Raw genomic sequence first — 23923 nt, forward strand, 5'->3', positions numbered from 1 at the left:
TGACACCACAAGGCTTATAGGGGTCATCTCCCCTTTATAGGTAGGGTGTGATGGCAACAAACACCACAGGGCTCACAGATGAGCCTCCTCTATCTACAGGCGGGTGTTAAAGCCTGACTGGCTCCAGCCCGGGCGACTGGGAAGCCAGAGAGGCCAAAGACTGAGCGGTCTCTCATAGTGGTCCAAAGGAAAAGAAAAGAAAAAGAAAAAAGAGAAAGAAAAATCTGAGGACCCTGGGCCTCCAGTTGTGGGAGGACAAACCCCAGGTAGTCCAAACACAATTTCAGCTAAGGGAAGCAATCCAGAGATGAATGTCAGCGAAGGGCTCAACCATAGCCATGAAGGCCGTGGGTGGGGGCTGTCCCCCCATTTCTAGTAACACCAGAAGATTTCCGGGAGCTCAACGGTCAGTTCCTCCAGTTCAGAGAGACAGTTAAGCTGACCAGAATGGGGAAACTCACCAATTGAAGACGGTGGTGTGTGTAGAGATCACGCTCAGGCAGATGGGACACGTGGTTGTTGTAGAAAAAATACCTGGTTTCAGATCACGACCCTAGGAGAAGGGCTCGAGGTGGGAGAGCCTCCCAAGTCTCATGGCACCAGTGAAATTACCTGGCGTGAGTGAGAAGGAAACGCGGAACACGCAACAAACCTGCTTAGGAGTTTATTAGAGGGGAGTGTCAGGCCTAGGAAGTCAGTGTGCAGAGAGAGAGAGAGAGAGAGAGAGAGAGAGAGAGGGCGCGTCCAGCTTTTAATGCAAGTGCACAGGGGGTTGACATGACTACGTCATATGCAGATGATGGGGCTCACGCATGCACGCAAGGGCTTAACTGAGTCGTATGTGGATGATGCAACCACACAGGCACGTGGGTCATGCGGGGAGGGGGGGGGACCCTTTAACATCCCTGGGGCCATTAGGTACTTCTGCCTGAGGGCTTGTCCGCACATGCATGGCCCTAGAACCCGGAGATGTCAGCCTTATTGTTGCTGAACCATAACACCAGTGCCATGGTGACTTGCTCAAGGGAAAGCTTATGAATCAAGGAGGGACAGTCAGAGTTTGCTTAGAACTTCTGCTAAAATCCATGGGCCAGAGAACTCTCGAGACTCACATGTATCACTTCCAGCACATTCCATTGAGCGAAGAATTTGGAGCCATTGTTTTAAGTGCTCCAGTTTACCCTCCAGCTCCAGCAAAACACACTCATCCTCTCCTAAGACCTCCCCAGATCCCATTCCATTATAGCATTGGCCTGAGGCCTGAGGCCTAGAATTACATCAAATCAGCTCTGCTCTGGGTTGGTTTGAGAAAGATTGCTCTGTCTGAAGCAGGAAGACACATTTTAGTGTCCCTCATACGCTGTTCCCCTCAGCACATGATTTTGGGGATCCGCTGCCTGGCAAAAAAAAAATGACTTCAGACTTAATGGTCCCAAACCATGCCATTAACTGTGCTCACAGGGTCTGTGGTTAGGAAGTTGGATATGTCCATGTGCCATGAAATCTTGGACCTCAGCCTTGAAGACTCAAATGCCTGAGGCCAGGAGCAGCTGAAGTTAGCGTGGCCACGTAAAAGTTGACTTCTTCCTTACATAGCTGCCATCTTGGTGGGCATGGCAGGAAGGCTGAACTGCCGTTCTTGGTAGAGTATCTGCCATGGTCTCTCCAGCATGGTAGCCCAGGGCACTTGGGCTATTTATAGAATAGAGATAAAAGGAAGGCACTAGAGGTATTTTCGTAAGAGAAAGCAAGGGCTGGCTTCTTTCGGAGGAGTTTTTCCCAGAAAAGAGAGTGGAGAGGGCTGGGGTGGTGAGCTGGGAAGGAAGTGTCTGATCTGCCTGTGCAGTGTAGGAGGACAGTCCGGGAGTCAGCAAACAGGTTTTTTGGGAGTAGACACACTTGAGTAGAGATGGATGGTATATGTGAGCTGGGTCAGGCTGAGGAATGGGCAATGGGAATGAAGGTTCTCTCTGCCATGGGGAGGGGGCTGTGTGGAGTTAGCAGCTGCCTCTAGAGTGGCCTGGACAGTGGCCCACTCGGCTATCTATGTCCCGCTCCTAAACTCCCTATGCCCATTAAAGGAAGGAGGAACAGAGGCAGGGGAGAGCCCACGTGATGAAGCTGGAAAGTACCACTGGACGCTGAAGAAAATTAGCAGCATCATTACCTCCCAAGGACACAAGCATGCTTTAGGCCTCCGTAAAAAGTATTCTGTTGTTCTAAGCTACCCAGTTCACGATCACTTGTTAGAGCAGCCTCAGGAAACTGATGAAGACAGTGTGGGCATGAGATGGGGAGGCGGCGGAGGAGCATGACAGACAGTCCAGTGTGCTCTTCCTCCCCACCCGTTCCTGCTCTGTCAGAGGCCTGAGTCAGAGGTCCCCTGGTCCCCTGTACTGTATCTCAGCACTGGTTCTTCCTGGGGTTCCGTGAGTGAATACGTGCAGGCCAGGCAGGGTGGTACATGCAATCCCTGCTCAAGGAAGCAAGGCTGTGAGTTGGAGGCCAGGCTACATGTTCAGACTCTGTACCAAACAGAAAACAAACAAACAAACAAATAGGAAGGAAAGAAGAAAGGAAGAAGAAAAAGGAAGGAAAGAAGGAGAGGAGGAGTGTAAGCTGTGTGGCTCTGGGGTGCATAAAACAGCACACACACACACACACACACACACACACACACATACACACACACACCGGCAGCTCGAGTTTTATAAGTTCAAAACTACTGCTTTGGGGGATGTCTGGATACTCATATTTATTTATTTATTTGGGGTTTTTTTTTTTTTGAGACAGGGTTTCTCTGTCCTTAGCTGTCCTGGAACTAGCTCTCATAGACCAGGCTGGCCTTGAACTCACAGAGAGACACCTGCTTCTGCCTCCTGAGTGCTGGGATTAAAGGTGTGCGCCACCACCGCCCAGCTAGAATATTCCATTTTAAGGAAATACTTTTGCTCAAAAAAGGAAGCTGACTCAGCCAGAAGGCGCGGAAAAGGGCAGGCTTCCCCGGACCAGGCAAATTGGGTCGATCTGCAGAAGGCTTTTGGGAAAGGGTGTACTGAGCAGAAGGATTCCTCTCCTTTCCGCATGAAAATATAGACGGGAATGAAGGGAGCTTCTGCACATCCCGCTGCTGAGTGACGCCACGCAAGCTACAAAGCCAGCTGAGACCACAAGCAAACAGTTCAGCTGTCTTAGTAAATGCTTTTATTATTTCCAATCAGTCACAGGTCCCGAGCAGGTGAGGTCACAGAAGGGCACATGGGAGGGGCCCGGGGGAGCTCGTGGAAGCTGAGGCCAAAAGGGCAGCAGCGTCTGGGTGTGTGGCAGATGTGTCGGGAAAAGCTTAAGGCAGGGGTCTGAGTCCTGTCCGTAGCTACTGTCCCCAGGGACCAATTCCCTCCCTGCCAAGCCGGACTCTGCTTTTCCCCTAACAGCCAGAAGGGGGCAGCAAGGTCCTTGTGTAAAATTTCCAACTTGATTCTCCCCCCCATCCCCCCCGCACCCCATTCCCACCCCGCCTTTTGGAATTAGGGCGCTTGAGGGATCCTGACTCCTACAGGAGAAAGGGTATGGGATGAAAGAACCAAGATTCTTAATCTCGTGGCTTCCTCGGGCTATATCGAAAGAGCTGCTGTACACGAACCCAGGAATTGGTGTGGGGAGTGAGGGACTTCACGTGACTATCCTTCCCGGACCTCCTGATCGGTCACGCTGCCTCTCTGTGCCTCTCATTGCAGATGGATTCCTGGCTCCCTCTAACTTTATGAAATCTAACCCACCCTGTCACAGGTCCGGCCCCACCCGAACTAAAAATGTGAGGGGCCAGCGGGAGTCCTTCCTCCTTCACAGTTTGCCGCACCTGCCCAGCTTCGGTTTCTCATAATCCCGCATTCCTCATAATCCTGCATTCTTGTTCCCGCCCTTCCTCCTGCCAAGACCCACCCAGGTGTTCCTGGGACCCTTCACTGCTCTGTCAGGGTTCGACACCAAGGCTTTCTCTGGCCTTGCTGCCAGTTCAGTTAGCAGACTGAAGCTAAGCCTGCTGGCAGGCCTCTCCACCTCCACAGCCGAGCCATCTTTGAGATCGCTGTGACTCGTGCCCGGGTCACATTATTTATGGCTGAGGGCTTGCCCCTCCCCCAGGCTTTTGGAACTTAGCTTTGGAAAACTTTTTCAGTCCTCAAAGTCTCTGCATAGATTATCCCAGAAGAAGAGGGCTTGGACAAGTGGATTCTGGGAAACTGGCCAGTGTGAGGTTGGCAGGTCAGTGGGGGAGGGACTTTGAACCTTTCTAGAACTGAAGCAAGAGATAAGGAGAGGCCCTCAAGGTGAGCAACTAGATGAAGTCAGTGGAAGTGTCTTGGTGCCTCTCCGTGCCCCTCATTGGCACTGGTTGGGGACTTATAGATAGGGAAACAGAGCCACAGACAAAACACAAGTCTGTGGGCAGTGAGGCCCAATCAGAAGCCAGGAATTCTGCCTCCCAGCTGACTTCCAGGGAGTGAGAACCTCATTTTGGCATCTCAGAGTCAAGGATGGGAGATGGGGGGGAATACAACACCCCCCCCCCGAGATGCCAGGCTTTGACCACCCACGTCTATAGTTTACACAAGTCTCAGTCCAGTCTGTCTGAATGGAGCAGCTGTGACTGACCCCAGGATTACTAGATGACGATGGATTTATCACCAACCCCCTGGCTTTGCCTCTGCAGTGGGGATGTGCGGATCACCATTGCAGGGCCCCTTTCCAGACTGCAGCAGTGGGCACTCATGCCAACTGCTCCACCCCCACCCCATTCTTGGTCCCTTCCTTTCTCAAAGAGTCAAGGAAGAACAAAATTTCAAAGGCTTCTGTAATGTTTCCCAAAGGTGGGGAGGGGCAGGGACAGGAATGGATAGGCTACCTAGTCCTCTTTCCTAGGGGGCAAACAGAGCCCCCTACATTCACAGAGCCTCCTAGCCTCCACCCAGTAACTTTCCACTGGCCTGGAGCTGGCCATGTGCACATGTGGGCTGCATGCTGCCCCAGGTGTGGCCCCTGGTCCCCTCTCCAGCGGGCACTCGGCCAGGACAGGGTGGCTGACGCACACTCTGCCTGAGATCCCAGCCGCCTGGAGGCCGATAAGGAGTTCTGGCCTCATCACATGGGATAGGCTCAAGGGATTGGCCCTGGCTGTGACCGTGAGCTGGGCAGCTTCCAAATTACAGAGATATGAAGATAAGGGGGCAAGGGCCCAGGGACTCTGGGCTGAGTGGCCAGGGAAGCTGGGGGAAGGGACATGGAGGCCACCACTCCTAGGGCCTCAGGAGGTCTGACAGGGGGGACATAAGGCAGGACATGGCAGAAGCCAGGGGAGGCTTAGGAAATAGGTGTGGAAGGGACGGACAGACAGCCCCTGGTAAGGGCTGGCTCAGCAGTTAGAACTACTTCCACCTCACTTCCCCCTCAGGCCTGGGGAAACAAAGATGGGGTTAACATTCACTGCATTCACACATGCCTGCCCAGTGACTGCAGTTTGACCGACTGCCCCGTTCAGTCCTCGCAGCTGGCTGCCTGGGAGCTCAGGCCAGGCCCACATTTAGGCACATTCCCCTATCCGTCCTATGACCGGGAGGGCAAACTGAGGCAAGCAATGGAAGCATCCCTACTCCTTTTATAATTGTCCAGGTCTCTAGAACAAGCCACTGGTCCTAACAGCCGAGAGAGGGACAGCCTGGGACAGCTTCACCCCCACACCCGGTGCCCGGTCCTTATGTTCCAGTCAGTCCCCTCAGTCTTTGCCCTTACAACCTGAGAGAAGAAGTAAAATCCTAGAGCAGGTTTGGTGGGGTCACAGTTGCAGCCAGGTTTCTGGGGTCTCCTTCCCACCTCTGAGGGGGCTTCCTCCCACTCATTCCCTGGGTCTGCAAATCCAGAGGTGCCCTCAGCCATGACTGTCCCACTTGGAGGATGTAATTGGGTGTCAGGGGCACCGCGGGGGATGGTGTGGCCTCAGGTCTGTCGGGCCCCAAGGATGGCGTATGTACAAGCTACAGAGGGCTGGCTGCAGGAGAGAGCGACCGCTCACAAGCTGGCTGCAGCACGTTTATGTCTGGACTTGCAGGAGCACAGAGGGGTCACAGGACAGGGAAGGGACGTTCTCTGGAGGAACGTAGGGATGGGGAGGTCTCCTCATTCCCTGCTGGTGCCGAAAAGCTGCAGGAAGAAGGTGAAGATATAGATAATGTCTAAATAAATGTTGAGGGCTCCAAAAATATACTCCTCGGGACTCAGCGAGTGGCGACGGTTACCCATTAGCAACTGGGTATCAAATGCCAGGAACTGGAAGAGAGGAAAGAATGAGAAGTCAGATAGTCAATCAGGGTGGACACTAAGGGGCCTCAGCTGCTGGTTTTAGGACCTGGTGGTTTAGTGACGGCCCAGAGCTTGAAATCTTCCCAACACCTTCCACCCCTAATTATATCTAACACCTATTTACTGAGCACCTGTTTTCTTCCAGGCAGAGCTATAGCAGTGGGCATAGTCCCTGCCCACTGAAGCTAAAGTCTGGGGGTGAGGGGGATGTTAGAGAGATGAGAGTAACACCACAGTAATACGAAGTGCCTTCTGGCAGTGCTGAGGGTTAACAGGAGTCTGTCCTTCGGGCAGTTAACTAGGAGTCTGTCCTGGGTGAGTGTGGCCGCCTATGAGGGCTTCCTGAAGCAGAGGGCTTTCTGTTGAGACAGGCCCTGCTCCATGTCTGAGGATAATGCACAGTACTCCGGGAGCTTGCTATATGCTTTACGGACATCAGCTTCTTCCAGTCAAAGTGCCATTACTAGAGGAAACTGAGGCCAGAGATGTAAAATATTTACCCTGCTCCACTCACGTGGGGAAATGGCAAACTCGGGGCTTGAGCAGGCTGGCCCCAGCGCCCACAAACCCAACCATTCCCCTCTGCTGCGCTCTGCAGCACGCAGGATTAACGCGTCTCTTGATCTCCCAGGGGAACCTTCTGGGCCTAGTGGATGATTCTGCACCAACTGCCTTAGCCACAGCTCTCCTCTGTCCCCAACCACCCCTGCCAGCCCTTTCCACTGCCCGCAGAGACTCCGCCCCTCCCTCAGAGCTTTCCTCTGGGTTCAGTCTTGGCCACAGAAACCCCTTGCAAGCAGCATATGAAATTAGGCAGGCAGGGACACCTTTTGGAGGATAGAGTCCCCAAAGTCTCCCAGTGTCTACAAGGGGGAGAACTGAATCTACACGGGCTGAGGTTTCTTTAGATTCATTCATGTTCGGCACCTAGCTCCTTCATCACTGAATGTGGAAGGCCTGGGTTCCTCATAAACTATCCCCCACACACGCGCACAAATGCACCGGGTGACAAATGCGTGCCAGGGACTAAGAGTGGAAACCACAAGGGAGACAAATCTGTGTGCTTTGGCGAGGCTCACTGCCTAATGATGTGGGGGAGAACTAGATAATTACGTGGAAGCTGGGCCCTTGCTATAATTAGGGCTGTGGAGTGAGAGCTCCTGACTGCTCAAGAGGACTGTGTCCTGGAAGGGTGACACGTTACCTGGGGTGTGAAGGAGCCGTGGGCATCGGCTAGGCTGGACAAACTTAGGAAGCCCTGGGGACCCGAGGGACCTGTTGTGAACGGTGAGGAAGTATAGTGGAGGCACTGTGGGAAGGCAGGCGACAAGAGGGAGGTCACCTGACCTTGGAGCTTGGATTTGCCCAAAGGGAGGCTGAAAGATGTCCCAATCCATTCCCTTCACTCCATCCAAGAACTCCACTCCCTGGACCCAGACTCCTTGGGATGTTTTAGATGCAGCCCCCAGGGAGCCTGGGAGGACTCTTGCCCTCCATGCGAATGCCACACAATACAGGAAGGAAGCAGAGACTCCAGCACATGGTACATGAGATGGGTCATCCCCCTGAAGGTGTGGGGGACAAGGGTGACTCTGAGCTCTGTCTTGAAGGTCATCCGGCTTGGAGACTGTCCTACCACTTACTCAGTTGGGAGAACGAACACGATGCCTTCTCTTTGGCCTACGAATCCCTAGCTGTGAGGGAAGATGGGGTGTTTGCCTCATGAGGCTGTTGCCAGCCTACGATAACCATGCTGTGTCCGAGACACCTGACCTCCAGCCAGTACCTAATGTACCGTAGCTGTTACTGGGGCTCTGCTGCCGTGTCTGCAGGAAGAGCATCCTCCCAAGACGAGGCAGGCACTGCTAATGAGACTCAGGGGGCTCCGGCATCGCGTCAGGGAGGCAGAGGGATCTGAGGGGACTCTGCAGTTTTAACAGAAGGGAAATGGGGAGCTGCAGTGAGGGTTGAGGGGGCCCTCTATGCAAGGATTGGGCCTCCCAGCATGGCAGCATTAAGGGCAGGGCCTCCCCGGAACACAGACTGAAGCTGGAAGGCTGAGGTTTGAGTCCTTGCTCCAGGTTTCAAGAGTCAGTTTGGCCATGTGACCTCAGTGCCTCCATTTTATAAAGCAGGACGGCATCGAGAGTCACAGCACCCTGACTGTACAGAGGCCTCGACTGCCATTATCCCTCACTATCGTTTTTACTCCAGTCTACTTGGCAGAATGAGGTTTGGCTTCCTAAGTGAGGTTTCCTCTGCAAAGAGAACAAGCAGGGGGTGGCAGAGGGGGGCTCAGATGCTGCGGGCTGTTTAGCGGGCACAGCTGCCAAGCAGAAGTTAATAAATCGCTGAGCTGGCTTATCCATCAGCAGCGCTTGGTTGATTTCCCAGAGCCTGGTCACCCCTGGGTGAGCTCATGAAATAGAATCTTTCAACCTAGAAGGCTTGGACCTGATCAGGTTTGGGGGTGCCCCTCCAAGGAACACCCACCCAGAACAGCTAGCTGGCTGCGGAGGTGGCTGCCCCAAAGGAGTTACCATTCACTGCTGCAGCCTCATGCAGAGAGCCAACCGGGAGCCTTTTACTTACTTGTGCTTGCTCATATTTACTGAGCACCTACTATGTCTCAGGGAACTTAGAACTGACGGTTTAATGAGAGCAAGAAACATCATCCAGAATTCCATTATAAGGGCCAGCAAGATGGGGCAGATAAGGGTACTTGCTATCAAGCCTGGTGGCCTGGACTTGATCCCTAGAGCCCACACAGCAGAGAGAAATGACTTCTATGAGTTGTCCTATAATCTCCACACACACACTGTGGCACACATGTGTACAAACACACACACAAATAAATGTAAAATGATTTTTCTTTTAAATCCCATTATAAGCACGCATTACTAAGGGAAAAGTAACAGGCTAGTGTCTCCATGATGACTGAAGCATTGCCAACCTTCTGACCCGGCAGTGGGTGGCCTTGTTTACAGTTAACATACTAGTTGCAAACTAAGATCAGCTGCTGACACCTGGAAATGTAACTGTTCCCCCCTGGAAAGGTTAACTTGTAGCTGAACACTGGGCTCTGCAGGAGCGGGTGGGATGGGGCCAGAGGCAGTGCAGCGTTAGAATATGAGTAATGAGTCTAGAATATATGACGGTTCTTATACATGCTACTACGTTAGCTCAGCTCACGTAATGAGTCTGGGATATATGACAGTCCTTATACATGCTATTACGTTAGCTCAGCTCACTGTCCCTGTGTGCACAGGCAGGTGGGCATTGTCTCCGGTCAGCGTATGGGGTTAGGGGTCTTAGAAATTTGGCTTGCGGATGGCCACTTGTCTGGTGCTGGAACCTGACCACACCTCTGTTCTGGTGGAGCTGGGGCAGAATGGGCTTGGGGGAGGGGAGCGGGACCCTGCCCTAATTCTCCCACTCAGTAGGGCTGCATCTAAACCAGTGGTTGTCAATCTTCCTGAACCTCGACCCTTTAATACAGTTCCTCATGTTCCATGACCCCCAACCATAACATTATTTTCATTGCTACTTCATAATGTAATTTTGATACTTTTAATGAATCGTAATATAAATGTCTGATATGCAACCCCTTCCAAAGGGGTCACAACCCACAGGTCGAGAAACACTGATCTACAGACTCTGGCCACATAACTGACTTGACCCTGACCCCGCTACATTGGGAATTAAACTTTTATCTGTAGTTTGTCCCTCCCTCAAACATGGCTCAGAGGTGAGGCTGAGGCACTCTGGGAGAGCCACACCATGGTGAGGCCATCAGCAGACAAGGGATGAATATTAAAAACCTGGGGTTGCAATGTGTTGAGCCAGCAGGTCGGTCCTACAGAAAAGGCACACAGCGCAGGAGTGGAGAGCCCTGGCCATTCTTGGAGGGCGGATTCTCACAGAGCTTTACTGGAAACCACCCAGTCTTGACAGGAGCCAGCTAATGAAACTGACGCAGGAGCCACTTAACAAAACTGATGCAGCACGGCAGAAATGTTTCTGTTATCTGCTACCACGAGAAGAAAGCAAGCCGCAGAAAAGTCCTTATCACACCGTCGCACAAAAGTACACGTGTGACCAAGAGCCTCTAAGCAAGCACGTCTGTAGAAGTCGAGGAAAAGAGTGGTCATGGTCACCACGGGGGAAGGCAAGGAGCGTGGTCAACGTGCTTGCTTCATCCATATTTAAGATTTTCAAAAGCTGAAACCCAGGAGTGGATGTATCCCTATATTGTGAAGTATAACATATACAGAAGGATTAAAATAGCACAAGACGGGCCCGTGACTGTTTTAAATACTCATGTAAGCCTCTGTGATGAATGTCACATTTCTGTCCTCACTGTTGGGTGACATGCTTGAAGCACAGGGAATATAACCAACTTGCCCTCATCACACAGCCAAGAAGACAGCTCAAGTCTGCTGATGCCAAAGTGCCAAGAAAGAGAAGCAACGGGGGTGCACACATGCTGGTGTGTGTGTGTGCACTCATGCTGGTGTGTGTGTGCACGCATGTGCGTGTGTGTGTGCACTCATGCTGGTGTGTGTGTGCACTCATGCTGGTGTGTGTGTGCACTCATGCTGGTGTGTGTGTGTGCACTCATGCTGGTGTGTGTGAGTGCACTCATGCTGGTGTGTGTGCACGCATGTGCGTGTGTGTGTGCACTCATGCTGGTGTGTGTGTGCACTCATGCTGGTGTGTGTGCACGCATGTGCGTGTGTGTGTGCACTCAGGTGCGTGTGTGTGTGCACTCAGGTGCGTGTGTGTGTGCACTCATGCTGGTGTGTGTGTGCACTCATGCTGGTGTGTGTGTGCACGCATGTGCGTGTGTGTGTGCACTCATGTACGTGTGTGTGTGCACTCATGCTGGTGTGTGTGTGCACTAATGCTGGTGTGTGTGCACTCATGCTGGTGTGTGTGCACTCATGCTGGTGTGTGTGCACGCATGTGCGTGTGTGTGCACTCGTGCTGATGTGTGTGCACGAATGTGCATGTGTGTGCACTCATGCTGGTGTGTGTGTGCACTCATGCTGGTGTGTGTGCACTCATGCTGGTGTGTGTGTGTGCATTCATGCTGGTGTGTGTGTGTGCACTCATGCTGGTGTGTGTGCACTCATGCTGGTGTGTGTGCACTCATGCTGGTGTGTGTGCACTCATGCTGGTGTGTGTGTGCACTCATGCTGGTGTGTGTGTGCACTCATGCTGGTGTGTGTGTGTGCATTCATGCTGGTGTGTGTGTGCACGCATGTGCGTGTGTGTGCACTCATGCTGGTGTGTGTGCACGCATGTGCGTGTGTGTGCACTCATGCTGGTGTGTGTGCACGCATGTGCGTGTGTGTGTGCACTCATGCTGGTGTGTGTGTGCACTCATGCTGGTGTGTGTGTGCACTCATGCTGGTGTGTGTGCACTCATGCTGGTGTGTGTGTGCACTCATGCTGGTGTGTGTGCACTCATGCTGGTGTGTGTGCACTCATGTGCGTGTGTGTGTGCACTCATGTGCGTGTGTGTGTGCACTCATGTGCGTGTGTGTGTGCACTCATGCTGGTGTGTGTGTGCACTCATGCTGGTGTGTGTGCACGCATGTGCGTGTGTGTGTGCACTCAGGTACGTGTGTGTGTGCACTCATGCTGGTGTGTGTGCACTCATGCTGGTGTGTGTGCACGCATGTGCATGTGTGTGCACTCATGCTGGTGTGTGTGCACTCATGCTGGTGTGTGTGTGCACGCATGTGCGTGTGTGTGTGCACTCATGTACGTGTGTGTGTGCTCTCATGCTGGTGTGTGTGTGCACTCATGCTGGTGTGTGTGTGCACTCATGCTGGTGTGTGTGCACTCATGCTGGTGTGTGTGCACGCATGTGCATGTGTGTGCACTCATGCTGGTGTGTGTGCACTCATGCTGGTGTGTGTGCACTCATGCTGGTGTGTGTGCACGCATGTGCGTGTGTGTGCACTCGTGCTGATGTGTGTGCACGCATATGCATGTGTGTGCAATCATGCTGGTGTGTGTGCACTCATGCTGGTGTGTGTGTGTGCACTCACGCTGGTGTGTATGCACTCATGCTGGTGTGTGTGTGTGCACTCATGCTGGTGTGTGTGCACTCATGCTGGTGTGTGTGCACTCATATGCGTGTGTGTGTGTGCACTCATGCTGGTGTGTGTGTGTGCACTCATGCTGGTGTGTGTGCACGCATGTGCGTGTGTGTGTGTGCACTCATGCTGGTGTGTGTGTGCACTCATGCTGGTGTGTGTGTGCACTCATGCTGGTGTGTGTGTGCACGCATGTGCGTGTGTGTGTGCACTCATGTACGTGTGTGTGTGCACTCATGCTGGTGTGTGTGTGCACTCATGCTGGTGTGTGTGTGCACTCATGCTGGTGTGTGTGCACTCATGCTGGTGTGTGTGAACGCATGTGCATGTGTGTGCACTCATGCTGGTGTGTGTGCACGCATGTGCGTGTGTGTGCACTCGTGCTGATGTGTGTGCACGCATGTGCATGTGTGTGCACTCATGCTGGTGTGTGTGTGCACTCATGCTGGTGTGTGTGCACTCATGCTGGTGTGTGTGTGTGCACTCACGCTGGTGTGTATGCACTCATGCTGGTGTGTGTGTGTGCACTCATGCTGGTGTGTGTGTGCACTCATGCTGGTGTGTGTGCACTCATATGCGTGTGTGTGTGTGCACTCATGCTGGTGTGTGTATGTGCACTCATGCTGGTGTGTGTGCACGCATGTGCGTGTGTGTGTGCACTCATGCTGGTGTGTGTGTGCACTCATGCTGGTGTGTGTGCACTCATGCTGGTGTGTGTGCACTCATGCTGGTGTGTGTGCACGCATGTGCATGTGTGTGTGCACTCATGCTGGTGTGTGTGCACTCATGCTGGTGTGTGTGTGTGCACTCATGCTGGTGTGTGTGTGCACTCATGCTTGTGTGTGTGTGTGTGCACTCATATGCGTGTGTGTGCACTCATGCTGGTGTGTGTGCACTCATGCTGGTGTGTGTGTGCACTCATGCTGGTGTTTGTGTGCACTCATGCTGGTGTGTGTGTGCACTCATGCTGGTGTGTGTGCACGAATGTGCGTGTGTGTGTGTGCACTCATGCTGGTGTGTGTGCACGCATGTGCATGTGTGTGTGCACTCATGCTGGTGTGTGTGTGTGCACTCATGCTGATGTGTGTGCACGCATGTGCATGTGTGTGCACTCATGCTGGTGTGTGTGCACTCATGTGCGTGTATGTTTGTGCACTCATGCTGGTGTGTGTGCACTCATGCTGGTGTATGTGTGCACTCATGCTGGTGTGTGTGCACTCATGCTGGTGTGTGTGCACTCATGCTGGTGAGTGTGTGTGCACTCATGCTGGTGTGTGTGCACTCATTCTGTTGTGTGTGTGCACTCATGCTGGTGTGTGTGTGCACTCATGCTGGTGTGTGTGTGTGCACTCATGCTGGTGTTTGTGCACTCATGTGCGTGTGTGTGTGCACTCATGCTTGTGTGTGTGTGCACTCATGCTGGTGTGTGTGTGCACTCATGCTGGTGTGTGTGCACGCATGTGCATGTGTGTGTGCACTCATGCGCGCGTGTGTGTGCACTCATGCTGGTGTGTGTGTGTGCCCTCATTCTGGTGTGTGTGCACGCATGTGCGTGTGTGTGTGTGCTCTCATGCTGGTGTGTGTGTGCACTCATGCTGGTGTGTGTGCACTCATGCTGGTGTGTGTGTGTGCACTCATGCTGGTGTGTGTGTGTGCACTCATGCTGGTGTGTGTGCACACATGCTGGTGTGTGTGCACGCATGTGCGTGTGTGTGTGCACTCATGCTGGTGTGTGTGTGCACTCATGCTGGTGTGTGTGTGCACTCATGCTGGTGTGTGTGCACTCATGCTGGTGTGTGTGCACGCATGTCCCGTGTGTGTGTGCACTCATTTCCCGTGTGTGTGTGCACTCATGCTGGTGTGTGTGCACGCATGTGCGTGTGTGTGTGCACTCATGCTGATGTGTGTGTGTGCACTCATGCTGGTGTGTGTGCACTCATGCTGGTGTGTGTGCACGCATATGCGTGTGTGTGTGCACTCATGTACGTGTGTGTGTGCACTCATGCTGGTGTGTGTGTACTCATGCTGGTGTGTGTGTGCACTCATGCTGGTGTGTGTGTGTGCACTCATGCTGATGTGTGTGCACGCATGTGCATGTGTGTGCACTCATGCTGGTGTGTGTGCACTCATGTGCGTGTGTGTTTGTGCATTCATGCTGGTGTGTGTGCACTCATGTGCGTGTGTGTGTGCACTCATGTGCGTGTGTGTGTGCACTCATGCTGGTGTGTGTGCACTCATGCTGGTGTGTGTGTGCACTCATGCTGGTGTGTGTGCACTCATGCTGGTGTGTGTGTGCACGCATGTGCGTGTGTGTGTGCACTCATGTACGTGTGTGTGTGCACTCATGCTGGTGTGTGTGTGCACTCATGCTGGTGTGTGTGTTCACTCATGCTGGTGTGTGTGCACTCATGCTGGTGTGTGTGCACGCATGTGCGTGTGTGTGCACTCATGCTGGTGTGTGTGCACGCATGTGCGTGTGTGTGCACTCGTGCTGATGTGTGTGCACGCATGTGCATGTGTGTGCACTCATGCTGGTGTGTGTGTGCACTCATGCTGGTGTGTGTGCACTCATGCTGGTGTGTGTGTGTGCACTCACGCTGGTGTGTATGCACTCATGCTGGTGTGTGTGTGTGCACTCATGCTGGTGTGTGTGCACTCATGCTGGTGTGTGTGCACTCATATGCGTGTGTGTGTGTGCACTCATGCTGGTGTGTGTATGTGCACTCATGCTGGTGTGTGTGCACGCATGTGCGTGTGTGTGTGCACTCATGCTGGTGTGTGTGTGCACTCATGCTGGTGTGTGTGCACTCATGTTGGTGTGTGTGCACTCATGCTGGTGTGTGTGCACGCATATGCGTGTGTGTGTGCACTCATGCTGGTGTGTGTGCACTCATGCTGGTGTGTGTGTGCACTCATGCTGGTGTGTGTGTGCACTCAAGCTGGTGTGTGTGTGTGCACTCATATGCGTGTGTGTGCACTCATGCTGGTGTGTGTGCACTCATGCTGGTGTGTGTGTGCACTCATGCTGGTGTGTGTGTGCACTCATGCTGGTGTGTGTGTGCACTCATGCTGGTGTGTGTGTGCACTCATGCTGGTGTGTGTGTGCACTCATGCTGGTGTGTGTGCACGCATGTGCGTGTGTGTGTGCACTCATATGCGTGTGTGTGTGTGCACTCATGCTGGTGTGTGTGTGTGCACTCATGCTGGTGTTTCTGCACTCATGTGTGTGTGTGTGTGTGCACTCATGCTGGTGTGTGTGTACTCATGCTGGTGTGTGTGCACTCATGCTGGTGTGTGTGTGTGCATTCATGCTGGTGTGTGTATGCACTCATGCTGGTGTGTGTGCACTCATGCTGGTGTGTGTGCACTCATGTGCGTGTGTGTGTGCACTCATGCTGGTGTGTGTGCACGCATGCTGGTGTGTGTGCACGCATGTGCGTGTGTGTGTGCACTCATGCTGGTGTGTGTGTGTGCACTCATGCTGGTGTGTGTGTGTGCACTCATGCTGGTGTGTGTGCACTCATGCTGGTGTATGTGTGCACTCATGCTCGTGTGTGTGCACTCATGTTGTTGTGTGTGTGTGCACTCATGCTGGTGTGTGTGTACTCATGCTGGTGTGTGTGTGTGCACTCATGCTGGTGTGTGTGTGTGCACTCATGCTGGTGTGTGTGTGTGCACTCATGCTGGTGTGTGTGTGTGCACTCATGCTGGTGTGTGTGCACTCATGCTGGTGTGTTTGTACTCATGCTGGTGTGTGTGTGTTTGCACTCATGTGCGTGTGTGTGTGCACTCATGTGCGTGTGTGTGTGCACTCATGCTGGTGTGTGTGCACTCATGCTGGTGTGTGTGTGCACTCATGCTGGTGTGTGTGTGCACTAATGCTGGTGTGTGTGCACTCATGCTGGTGTTTGTGCACTCATATGAGTGTGTGTGTGTGCACTCATGCTGGTGTGTGTGTGTGCACTCATGCTGGTGTGTGTGCACGCATGTGCGTGTGTGTGCACTCATGCAGGTGTGTGTGCACTCATGCTGGTGTGTGCGCACGCATGTGCATGTGTGTGTGCACTCATGCTGGTGTGTGTGTGCACTCATGCTGGTGTGTGTGCACTCATGCTGGTGTGTGTGCACTCATGCTGGTGTGTGTGTGCACTCATGTGCGTGTGTGTGTGCACTCATGCTGGTGTGTGTGTGTGCACTCATGCTGGTGTGTGTGCACTCATGCTGGTGTGTGTGTGTGCACTCATGCTGGTGTGTGTGTACTCATGCTGGTGTGTGTGTGCACTCATGCTGGTGTGTGTGGGGGCACTCATGCTGGTGTGTGTGCACGCATGTGCGTGTGTGTGTGCACTCATGCTGGTGTGTGTGCACGCATGTGCGTGTGTGTGTGCACTCATATGCGTGTGTGTGTGTGCACTCATGCTGGTGTGTGTGTGTGCACTCATGCTGGTGTGTCTGCACTCATGTGTGTGTGTGTGTGTGCACTCATGCTGGTGTGTGTGTACTCATGCTGGTGTGTGTGCACTCATGCTGGTGTGTGTGTGTGCATTCATGCTGGTGTGTGTATGCACTCATGCTGTGTGTGTGCACTCATGCTGGTGTGTGTGCACTCATGTGCGTGTGTGTGTGCACTCATGCTGGTGTGTGTGCACGCATGCTGGTGTGTGTGCATGCATGTGCGTGTGTGTGTGCACTCATGCTGGTGTGTGTGTGTGCACTCATGCTGGTGTGTGTGCACTCATGCTGGTGTATGTGTGCACTCATGCTGGTGTGTGTGCACTCATGTTGTTGTGTGTGTGTGCACTCATGCTGGTGTGTGTGTACTCATGCTGGTGTGTGTGTGTGCACTCATGCTGGTGTGTGTGCACTCATGCTGGTGTGTGTGTGTGCACTCATGCTGGTGTGTGTGTGTGCACTCATGCTGGTGTGTGTGCACTCATGCTGGTGTGTTTGTACTCATGCTGGTGTGTGTGTTTGCACTCATGCTGGTGTGTGTGCACTCATGCTGTTGTATGTGTGTTTGTGTACTCATGCTGGTGTGTGTGCACGCATGTGCGTGTGTGTGTGCACTCATGCTGGTGTGTGTGTGTTTGTGCACTCATGCTGGTGTGTGTGTACTCATGCTGGTGTGTGTGTGCACTCATGCTGGTGTGTGTGTGTGCACTCATGCTGGTGTGTGTGCATGTATGTGCACGTGTGCACTCATGCTGGTGTGTGTGCGCACTCATGTGCATGTGTGTACACTCATGCTGATGTGTGCACGTATGTGCATGTGTGTGCACTCATGCTGGTGTGTGTGTGCACTCATGCTGGTGTGTGTGCACTCATGCTGGTGTGTGTGCACTCATGCTGGTGTGTGTGCACGCATGTGTATGTGTGTGCACTCATGCTGGTGTGTGTGCACTCATGCTGGTGTGTGTGCACGCATGTGCGTGTGTGTGCACTCGTGCTGATGTGTGTGCACGCATGTGCATGTGTGTGCACTCTTGCTGGTATGTGTGCATGTATGTGCGCGTGTGTACACATATGTGTGCTATAAGAATGAAGTAAGAAGCTGGGCGGTGGTGGCGCATGCCTTTAATCCCAGCACTCGGGAGGCAGAGGCAGGCGGATCTCTGCGAGTTCGAGGCCAGCCTGGTCTACAAGAGCTAGTTCCGGGACAGGCTCTAAAGCTACAGAGAAACCCTGACTCGAAAAACAAAAAACAAACAAACAAACAAAAGAATGGAGTAAGAAGAGATGCACACAGAACCCTTTGCTCAGAGAAACACGGGCTTCCTAGTTGAACGGCACAGAGGACTGAGCTCCTCTGGTGCTCTGTCTGCTCTTTTAGAATGGGAGGGTGACTTTGCCCTTTGTGATGCTCCCCTACCCACTTCTCTTTAAGACAGGCTCTTGATATGTAGTCCAGGCTGGCCTCCAAATCTCAGTTCTTCTGCCTCCCAACTCCTGGGTGCTGGCATTAGAAGCACACCCAGCCGCAGCTGGAGGGCTTTGGATTTGTAGGGAAAGAAGCCGCCAGGGGCTGTGGCTCAGCTAATAAAAGAGAGAGCTTGAGAACCCGAGTTTGGATCCCCAGAACAAACATAGAAGCTGCCTACGTCATGCATTTGGAATACCAAGTGCTGGGGAGGAAGAGATAGACAGATTTCCCCGAATCAACCTAGCGGGACTTGTGATGATAATTTGTTTGTGATCTAACAAATAAAGCTTGCCTGAAGATCAGAGTGCAGAGCTAAGCCACTAGTTAGCCTTAGCGCCCAGGCTGTGGTGGCACAGACCTTTAGTCCCAGCACTAGGGAGGTGGAGATGGGAAGGGATAGGGCTGGGCAGAGAGAGGAATATAAAATGGGAGGAGACAGGAGCTCAGGTTTCAGTCTGAGGTCTTGAAGAGACAGAATTTTGACCCTCTCTGGTCTGAGGACTCGGTAGAAGTAAAAGGTCTCTCTAACGTCTGGCTCTTTTACTTCTCTGATCTCTCAGCATTTACCCCCATATCTGACTCTGGCTTTTTATTATTAAGACCAATTATAGGTACTGGTGCGCTAGTTCCAAGTTCAGTGAGAGATGGAGAGCAATTAAGATTGTTGTCTACACTGTCTTCTGGCTCTACACTCATGGGAATACACGGGCATGCACACGCTCACACGAACACATACAGACATGCACACACTCATACAGACACACACAGTTAAGCACACACTCATACAAACACACACACACAAACACACAGTCATGCACACACACATACAGACATGTACACACTCACACAAACACACACAGATAAGCACACACTCATACAAACACACACACACAAACACAGTCATGCACACACACATATACAGACATGCACACACTCACACAGACACACACAGATAAGCACACACTCATACAAACACACACACAAACACACACAGTCATGCACACACACACACATATATACACACACACACACACACACACACACACACACACACACACACACATAGAAAAGAAAGAGGCTGTCCTGTCAAGACCTCAGAGCTTCCTGCCTGACTGCAGGCATTATGGGGCAGTAGGAGAATGGGGACAGGCTGCTGAGTGGAGGCCTGGCCTCCATTGGTTGCCTGACACCACAGGAAAGTCTCTTCTCTGGCTAAGGTTACGGAAGTATCAAAGCCACAAGCTTCGCACCTCCAAGCAAGCCCTTGGAGGAGTAGAGTCTGGCAGGAATTGCAGCCAGTGAGTCTGGCTCAGGAAGCCAGGGAAGCATTCTATAAATGTGTGTAAGAGTAACCACGGCAGAGAAGGCAAAACTAGAAAGTCTTGCTGGAGAGCACAGGCTGGGAGACCTCAAAGCATGGCCCTGACCTTGGACAGCCTCTGCTCCTCTCAGGTAACTGGCCACATGCCCTGCCCTTCCTAAGCACTAGACATAGTCAATTCATTTTAATGTCACAACCCCTAAGGGGTGTGATGTGGGACACCCCTGCATGCTATGAATGTTTTATTACCATTGATTAATCAAGAAGATTTTTGACCTATGGCAGGGCGGAATATCGCTAGGTGGGAGAACGAATCTGAAAGAAGGCGGAGTCAGGCAGATGCCAGCCTTCCAAGAGGCAAGATGTGAGGTAGCAAATCATGAGCCTTGTGATAAAATATAAAATAATAGAAATGGGTTAATTTAATATGTAAGAGCTAGCTAGGAATATGCCTGAGCCATTGGCCAAATAGTGTTGTAATAATACAGTTTTCGTGTGGTTTATTCCTGTCTGAGTGGCTGGGAAACAAAAGCACAGTCTTCATTTACAGGGGTGGGTTCTATCACTGGTTCCACTTAGAGAAACCAAAGCAGAAAGATGTTTCCTAGTGGGAGTGGCTTGCACAGCATTCCAAACATGATGCCCTGGCTCCCAAGCCCTGCCTTAACATAAGAATGACAGTAAAGGCTGCCATGCACCAAGTGCTAAGTTTCTCTTTATCTCCTGATGGAGGTGGGTCTTGTATCAATAATAGCCAAGCTTGTAGTCATGTTAGTTAGATTTTCTAGATATATAGAGATATATTTCAGTAAGATAGGCATTCTTCATATCTTTCAAAGACTGCAGAATATGGCATTTAATGTTTTAATAACTTAGGGTTTTTCATGACAACGAGACACGTCTGCTTCTGGCAGCACCAATCTATTTCAACAGGAAGATGGGCATCGAAGAGGCTCCTTAAGGAGTTTGATAGCCATTTGGGCAAGAAACTGCTCTTGCCTGGACTGATGCATAAACATAAACCCACAGAGAGAGGACTGCTGAACTTGCCTGTAGGTGAGATGGTCTTTCGGGGTTCCTGATTCATGAAAGAGTCTGCGAGACATTCTGCAGGACACAGCAGAAAGTGACTGAACTGTCTTTGAAATTTCCTGCATCATGGAAGAGTCTGCTGGATACTATGGGACTGTAGGCTGAAGATGGATGCCCCAACAGTATAGAGGAACTTTGGGTGACTCTCCAGGCAGTGAGATGTCTCTGTCATTTCTAGAGTTTGGATTTCTTGTTTGCTTAGGTAATATTATATCCTTCTGAAGTCTTTGATAAAATTAAAGAATATATAGATAGTTATAGTTTTCCTTAGTTATGATAAAAGATAAAGTAAATATAAATATTGTAACTGTAATCCTTACTTGATAACTGTTTTGTTATATGTAATTTTACTTCTTTTTTGTTTAAACAGAAAAAGGGGAAATGATGGAGGTGGGTCTTGTATCTTATCTGTTGCTTTCATTGGTTAACTAATAAAGAAAACTGCTTGGCCTGATAGGACAGAAAATTAGGTAGGCGGAATAGACAGAACAAAATTCTGGGAAAAAGAAGCCGAGTCAGGCAGTTGCCATGATTCTCCCACTCCAGACAGACGCAGGTTAAGATCTTTCCTGGTAAGCCAGCTCGTGGTGCTACACAGAATATTAAAAATGGGTTAGATCAATATGTAAGAATTAGCCAATAAGAGGCTAGAACTAACGGGCCAGGCAGTAATTAAAAGAATACAGTTTCCATGTAATTATTTGGGGTAAAGCTAGCCAGGTGGCGGGACGCAGCCTGGCCCACTGCGCCTTCTACAATCTCCTTTGCAAATGACCTTCACAATAGACTTGTGAATGTATGGGAAATTAGTTCCATTGTATAGATGAAGCAAGTGAGGCCCAGAAAGATCCAAGGGACAAGCTTACCAAAGGTCACACTAGGGTAAAGATGAATAAGGCCTGTGATTTGATGGGGATGTCCTGGCCAGCAGAAGGACTTCTCCTCTCTGCATGCCCGTTGTCCCTGCCCATTATGTCTCTGCTTAGTTCTGCGGTGGACAGCCGCATGCTGGACAATGAATTGGAATTTCTTTCTCCGTGCCCTGCCCTGCATAGCTGGTGGGCGTAGTGAGTTCTCTTGCCTGCTTCTGCACAGTCCTAGTCATCCTGATCCCTCCCCTTGGGGACAGGGTTTCCTTTCTCCTCTGCCTGGCAGGCTGCTTCCTGACCATTCAGGTGTCACGAGGTGTTGGTGGGAGGATTAGTTTTAGGAGGGGAGACTGTGGTATCAGTGACCAGGAAGTAAACCTTAGGACGGCCAGTTTACCACACCCTCCCCTACCTCAGACCCAGCCACCAGCTTCACATGGCTGGGGGGGAGGGGAAATAGCATCTCCTGTGGCAGAGGAAGGGTGACAGAATGAAAAGTCCTCACGTAGTCTTGAGGCTCATATGACCCCTCGGAACAACCGTGGCCCGCGGGGCTGGTTTTCACTGTGCGTTGTTGCCTTGGTTTGAGGAAGACTTGGCCTACACTATGGCCCTCACTAGGCAACCAAGTGAGAGGCGGAGCAGGGATAGGGGACTAGAAGATTCCCTTAAACTTCCGAGGTGCTCGGGGTTCCTTAAACTGTGTCAGAGAACCCAGAATCTCTGTGGGGCTGGATGGAATTAGAACTTCCTCCAGGGGTAACAGGCTAAGAGGGCCACTCTAGGTCTGTAGCCCCCCAGTTCTGTTTCCCTGACTTGTAATGGGCAAGGCTGAATCAGGAGGACTGTGATACTTAGGCTGTGTGTGCATACGTGTGTATGTGTGCGTGAGTGTGAACACATGAGAGAGTATGAGTGTGTGTGAGTGTATGTGTGTGTGTGCAAGTGTGTGCATGTGTGTGTGTGAATATGCATGTGTATGTGGTGTGTGTGGATGTGTGAGAGTCTGTGTGTGTGCGTATATGTATGTGTACATACACAATTGCTCTCTCTGGGCCTCAGGAGGGACTAAGAACAGATGGCTTAGCATGATAGTCAGGGGTCAGCACCCAGACCTGGGGGCCTAGCACCCCATACAGAAAACTTCCCTCCACTCTGTCAGGCCTCACAGCCTCCAGGCTTGACACAGCACTTGACCTGGAGACACAACACCAGTGCCAACTGGTCTCCCAACCTCTGGCCCATCCACCTGACTATTGGCTGATTTTTTCCAAAGCGTGTGGCCTGCCATTTTTCATGTCTCTTCTCAGTGGCTCCCAAGGTCCTTGAGCAGGCTGCACTGGGTCAGAAGGCAAAGTTCTCTTCCTAGTGCTCCCGAGTTCTTACGGCCCTCGTCTAATTTCTTCCCTGGATTTCTGGGACTTGGCTTCCTGTTTTGGGTGGCTGGGACGGCTAAGCCACCCCAAAGACGGTCAGGTAATGTTAAAGCAGCTTTTTCTGGTGTGGGACCCTGGAGGAGCAGCTGTTGTGTGGGGCAGACTAGCCAGGCCTTTGGCCCCGCCCTACACAGTTTCTGCCCAGCCCCACAGCCCTGCCCCATCACCCCAGCCTGGCCCATGGTTTACCTCTCCAGAGGGTACTAGTGGAGAAAGAATGGCAGAGCCACTCAGAGCCAACACCTTCCCACTGACTCACCCACTTCTATGGGCATTTCAGCCCCGGCATCCAGAAAGGGGTAGAGGCAGGGGTCAAGAGGCAAGCTCGAGGTTTCCTGACAATGCACCAAGGCTGGACGTGGGAGGGACCTAGAAAGGCCTTCTCGAGGCTGGACCAGAGCCCCGTGAGGCCGTGGTTCCAAGCTGGGTGGCCCTAGTCTAAAAGGTGGATTTCTCAGAGTGGGAGCTGAGGATTGTGGGAGACTCATTGGATGGTCTCAGTCTCTGTAAGGCCCAGGCTGATGGGAATAGGGAGGGAAGGCCCTGCCAAGGGTTTAGGGCCTCATCTGACTCTTTTCTTTATCCCTTTCTCATATATGCTTCATGAGGCAGTCATCAGGCCAGGGGGTGCTGCGTGCCTCTTGTCTTGCCTGACTGACTGCAGAGCAGAGAAAGCACCCATTGTGTGCTCCAGCTAGAGGGGCACAGATCCCACAACAGTTGATGCTGGAAGAAGTCAGCAGGGGCCAGCCCTGGACACCAGGCAGGGGCCAGCCCTGGACGCCAGGCAGGGGCCAGCACTGGACGCTAGGCAGGGCCAGCCC

At 52.0% G+C, this 23923-nt stretch overlaps 1 protein-coding gene across 2 annotated transcripts in view; it reads right to left on the reverse strand.

The window, feature by feature from the left end:
• Positions 1–3181: 3181 nt before the first annotated feature.
• The window catches only part of Faim2 (Fas apoptotic inhibitory molecule 2), a 42113-nt gene continuing 21371 nt past the window's right edge, over positions 3182–23923 (reverse strand). For both annotated transcript variants that reach the window (XM_075960633.1, XM_075960634.1), the window contains exon 12: positions 3182–6321. In XM_075960633.1, coding sequence (XP_075816748.1) covers positions 6172–6321 — 150 coding nt within the window. In that variant the 3' untranslated portion in view covers positions 3182–6171. The remainder of the gene's footprint in view (positions 6322–23923) is intronic.

This window comes from Microtus pennsylvanicus, chromosome 2, assembly GCF_037038515.1.
Source record: "Microtus pennsylvanicus isolate mMicPen1 chromosome 2, mMicPen1.hap1, whole genome shotgun sequence".
Taxonomy (NCBI): Eukaryota; Metazoa; Chordata; class Mammalia; order Rodentia; family Cricetidae; genus Microtus; species Microtus pennsylvanicus.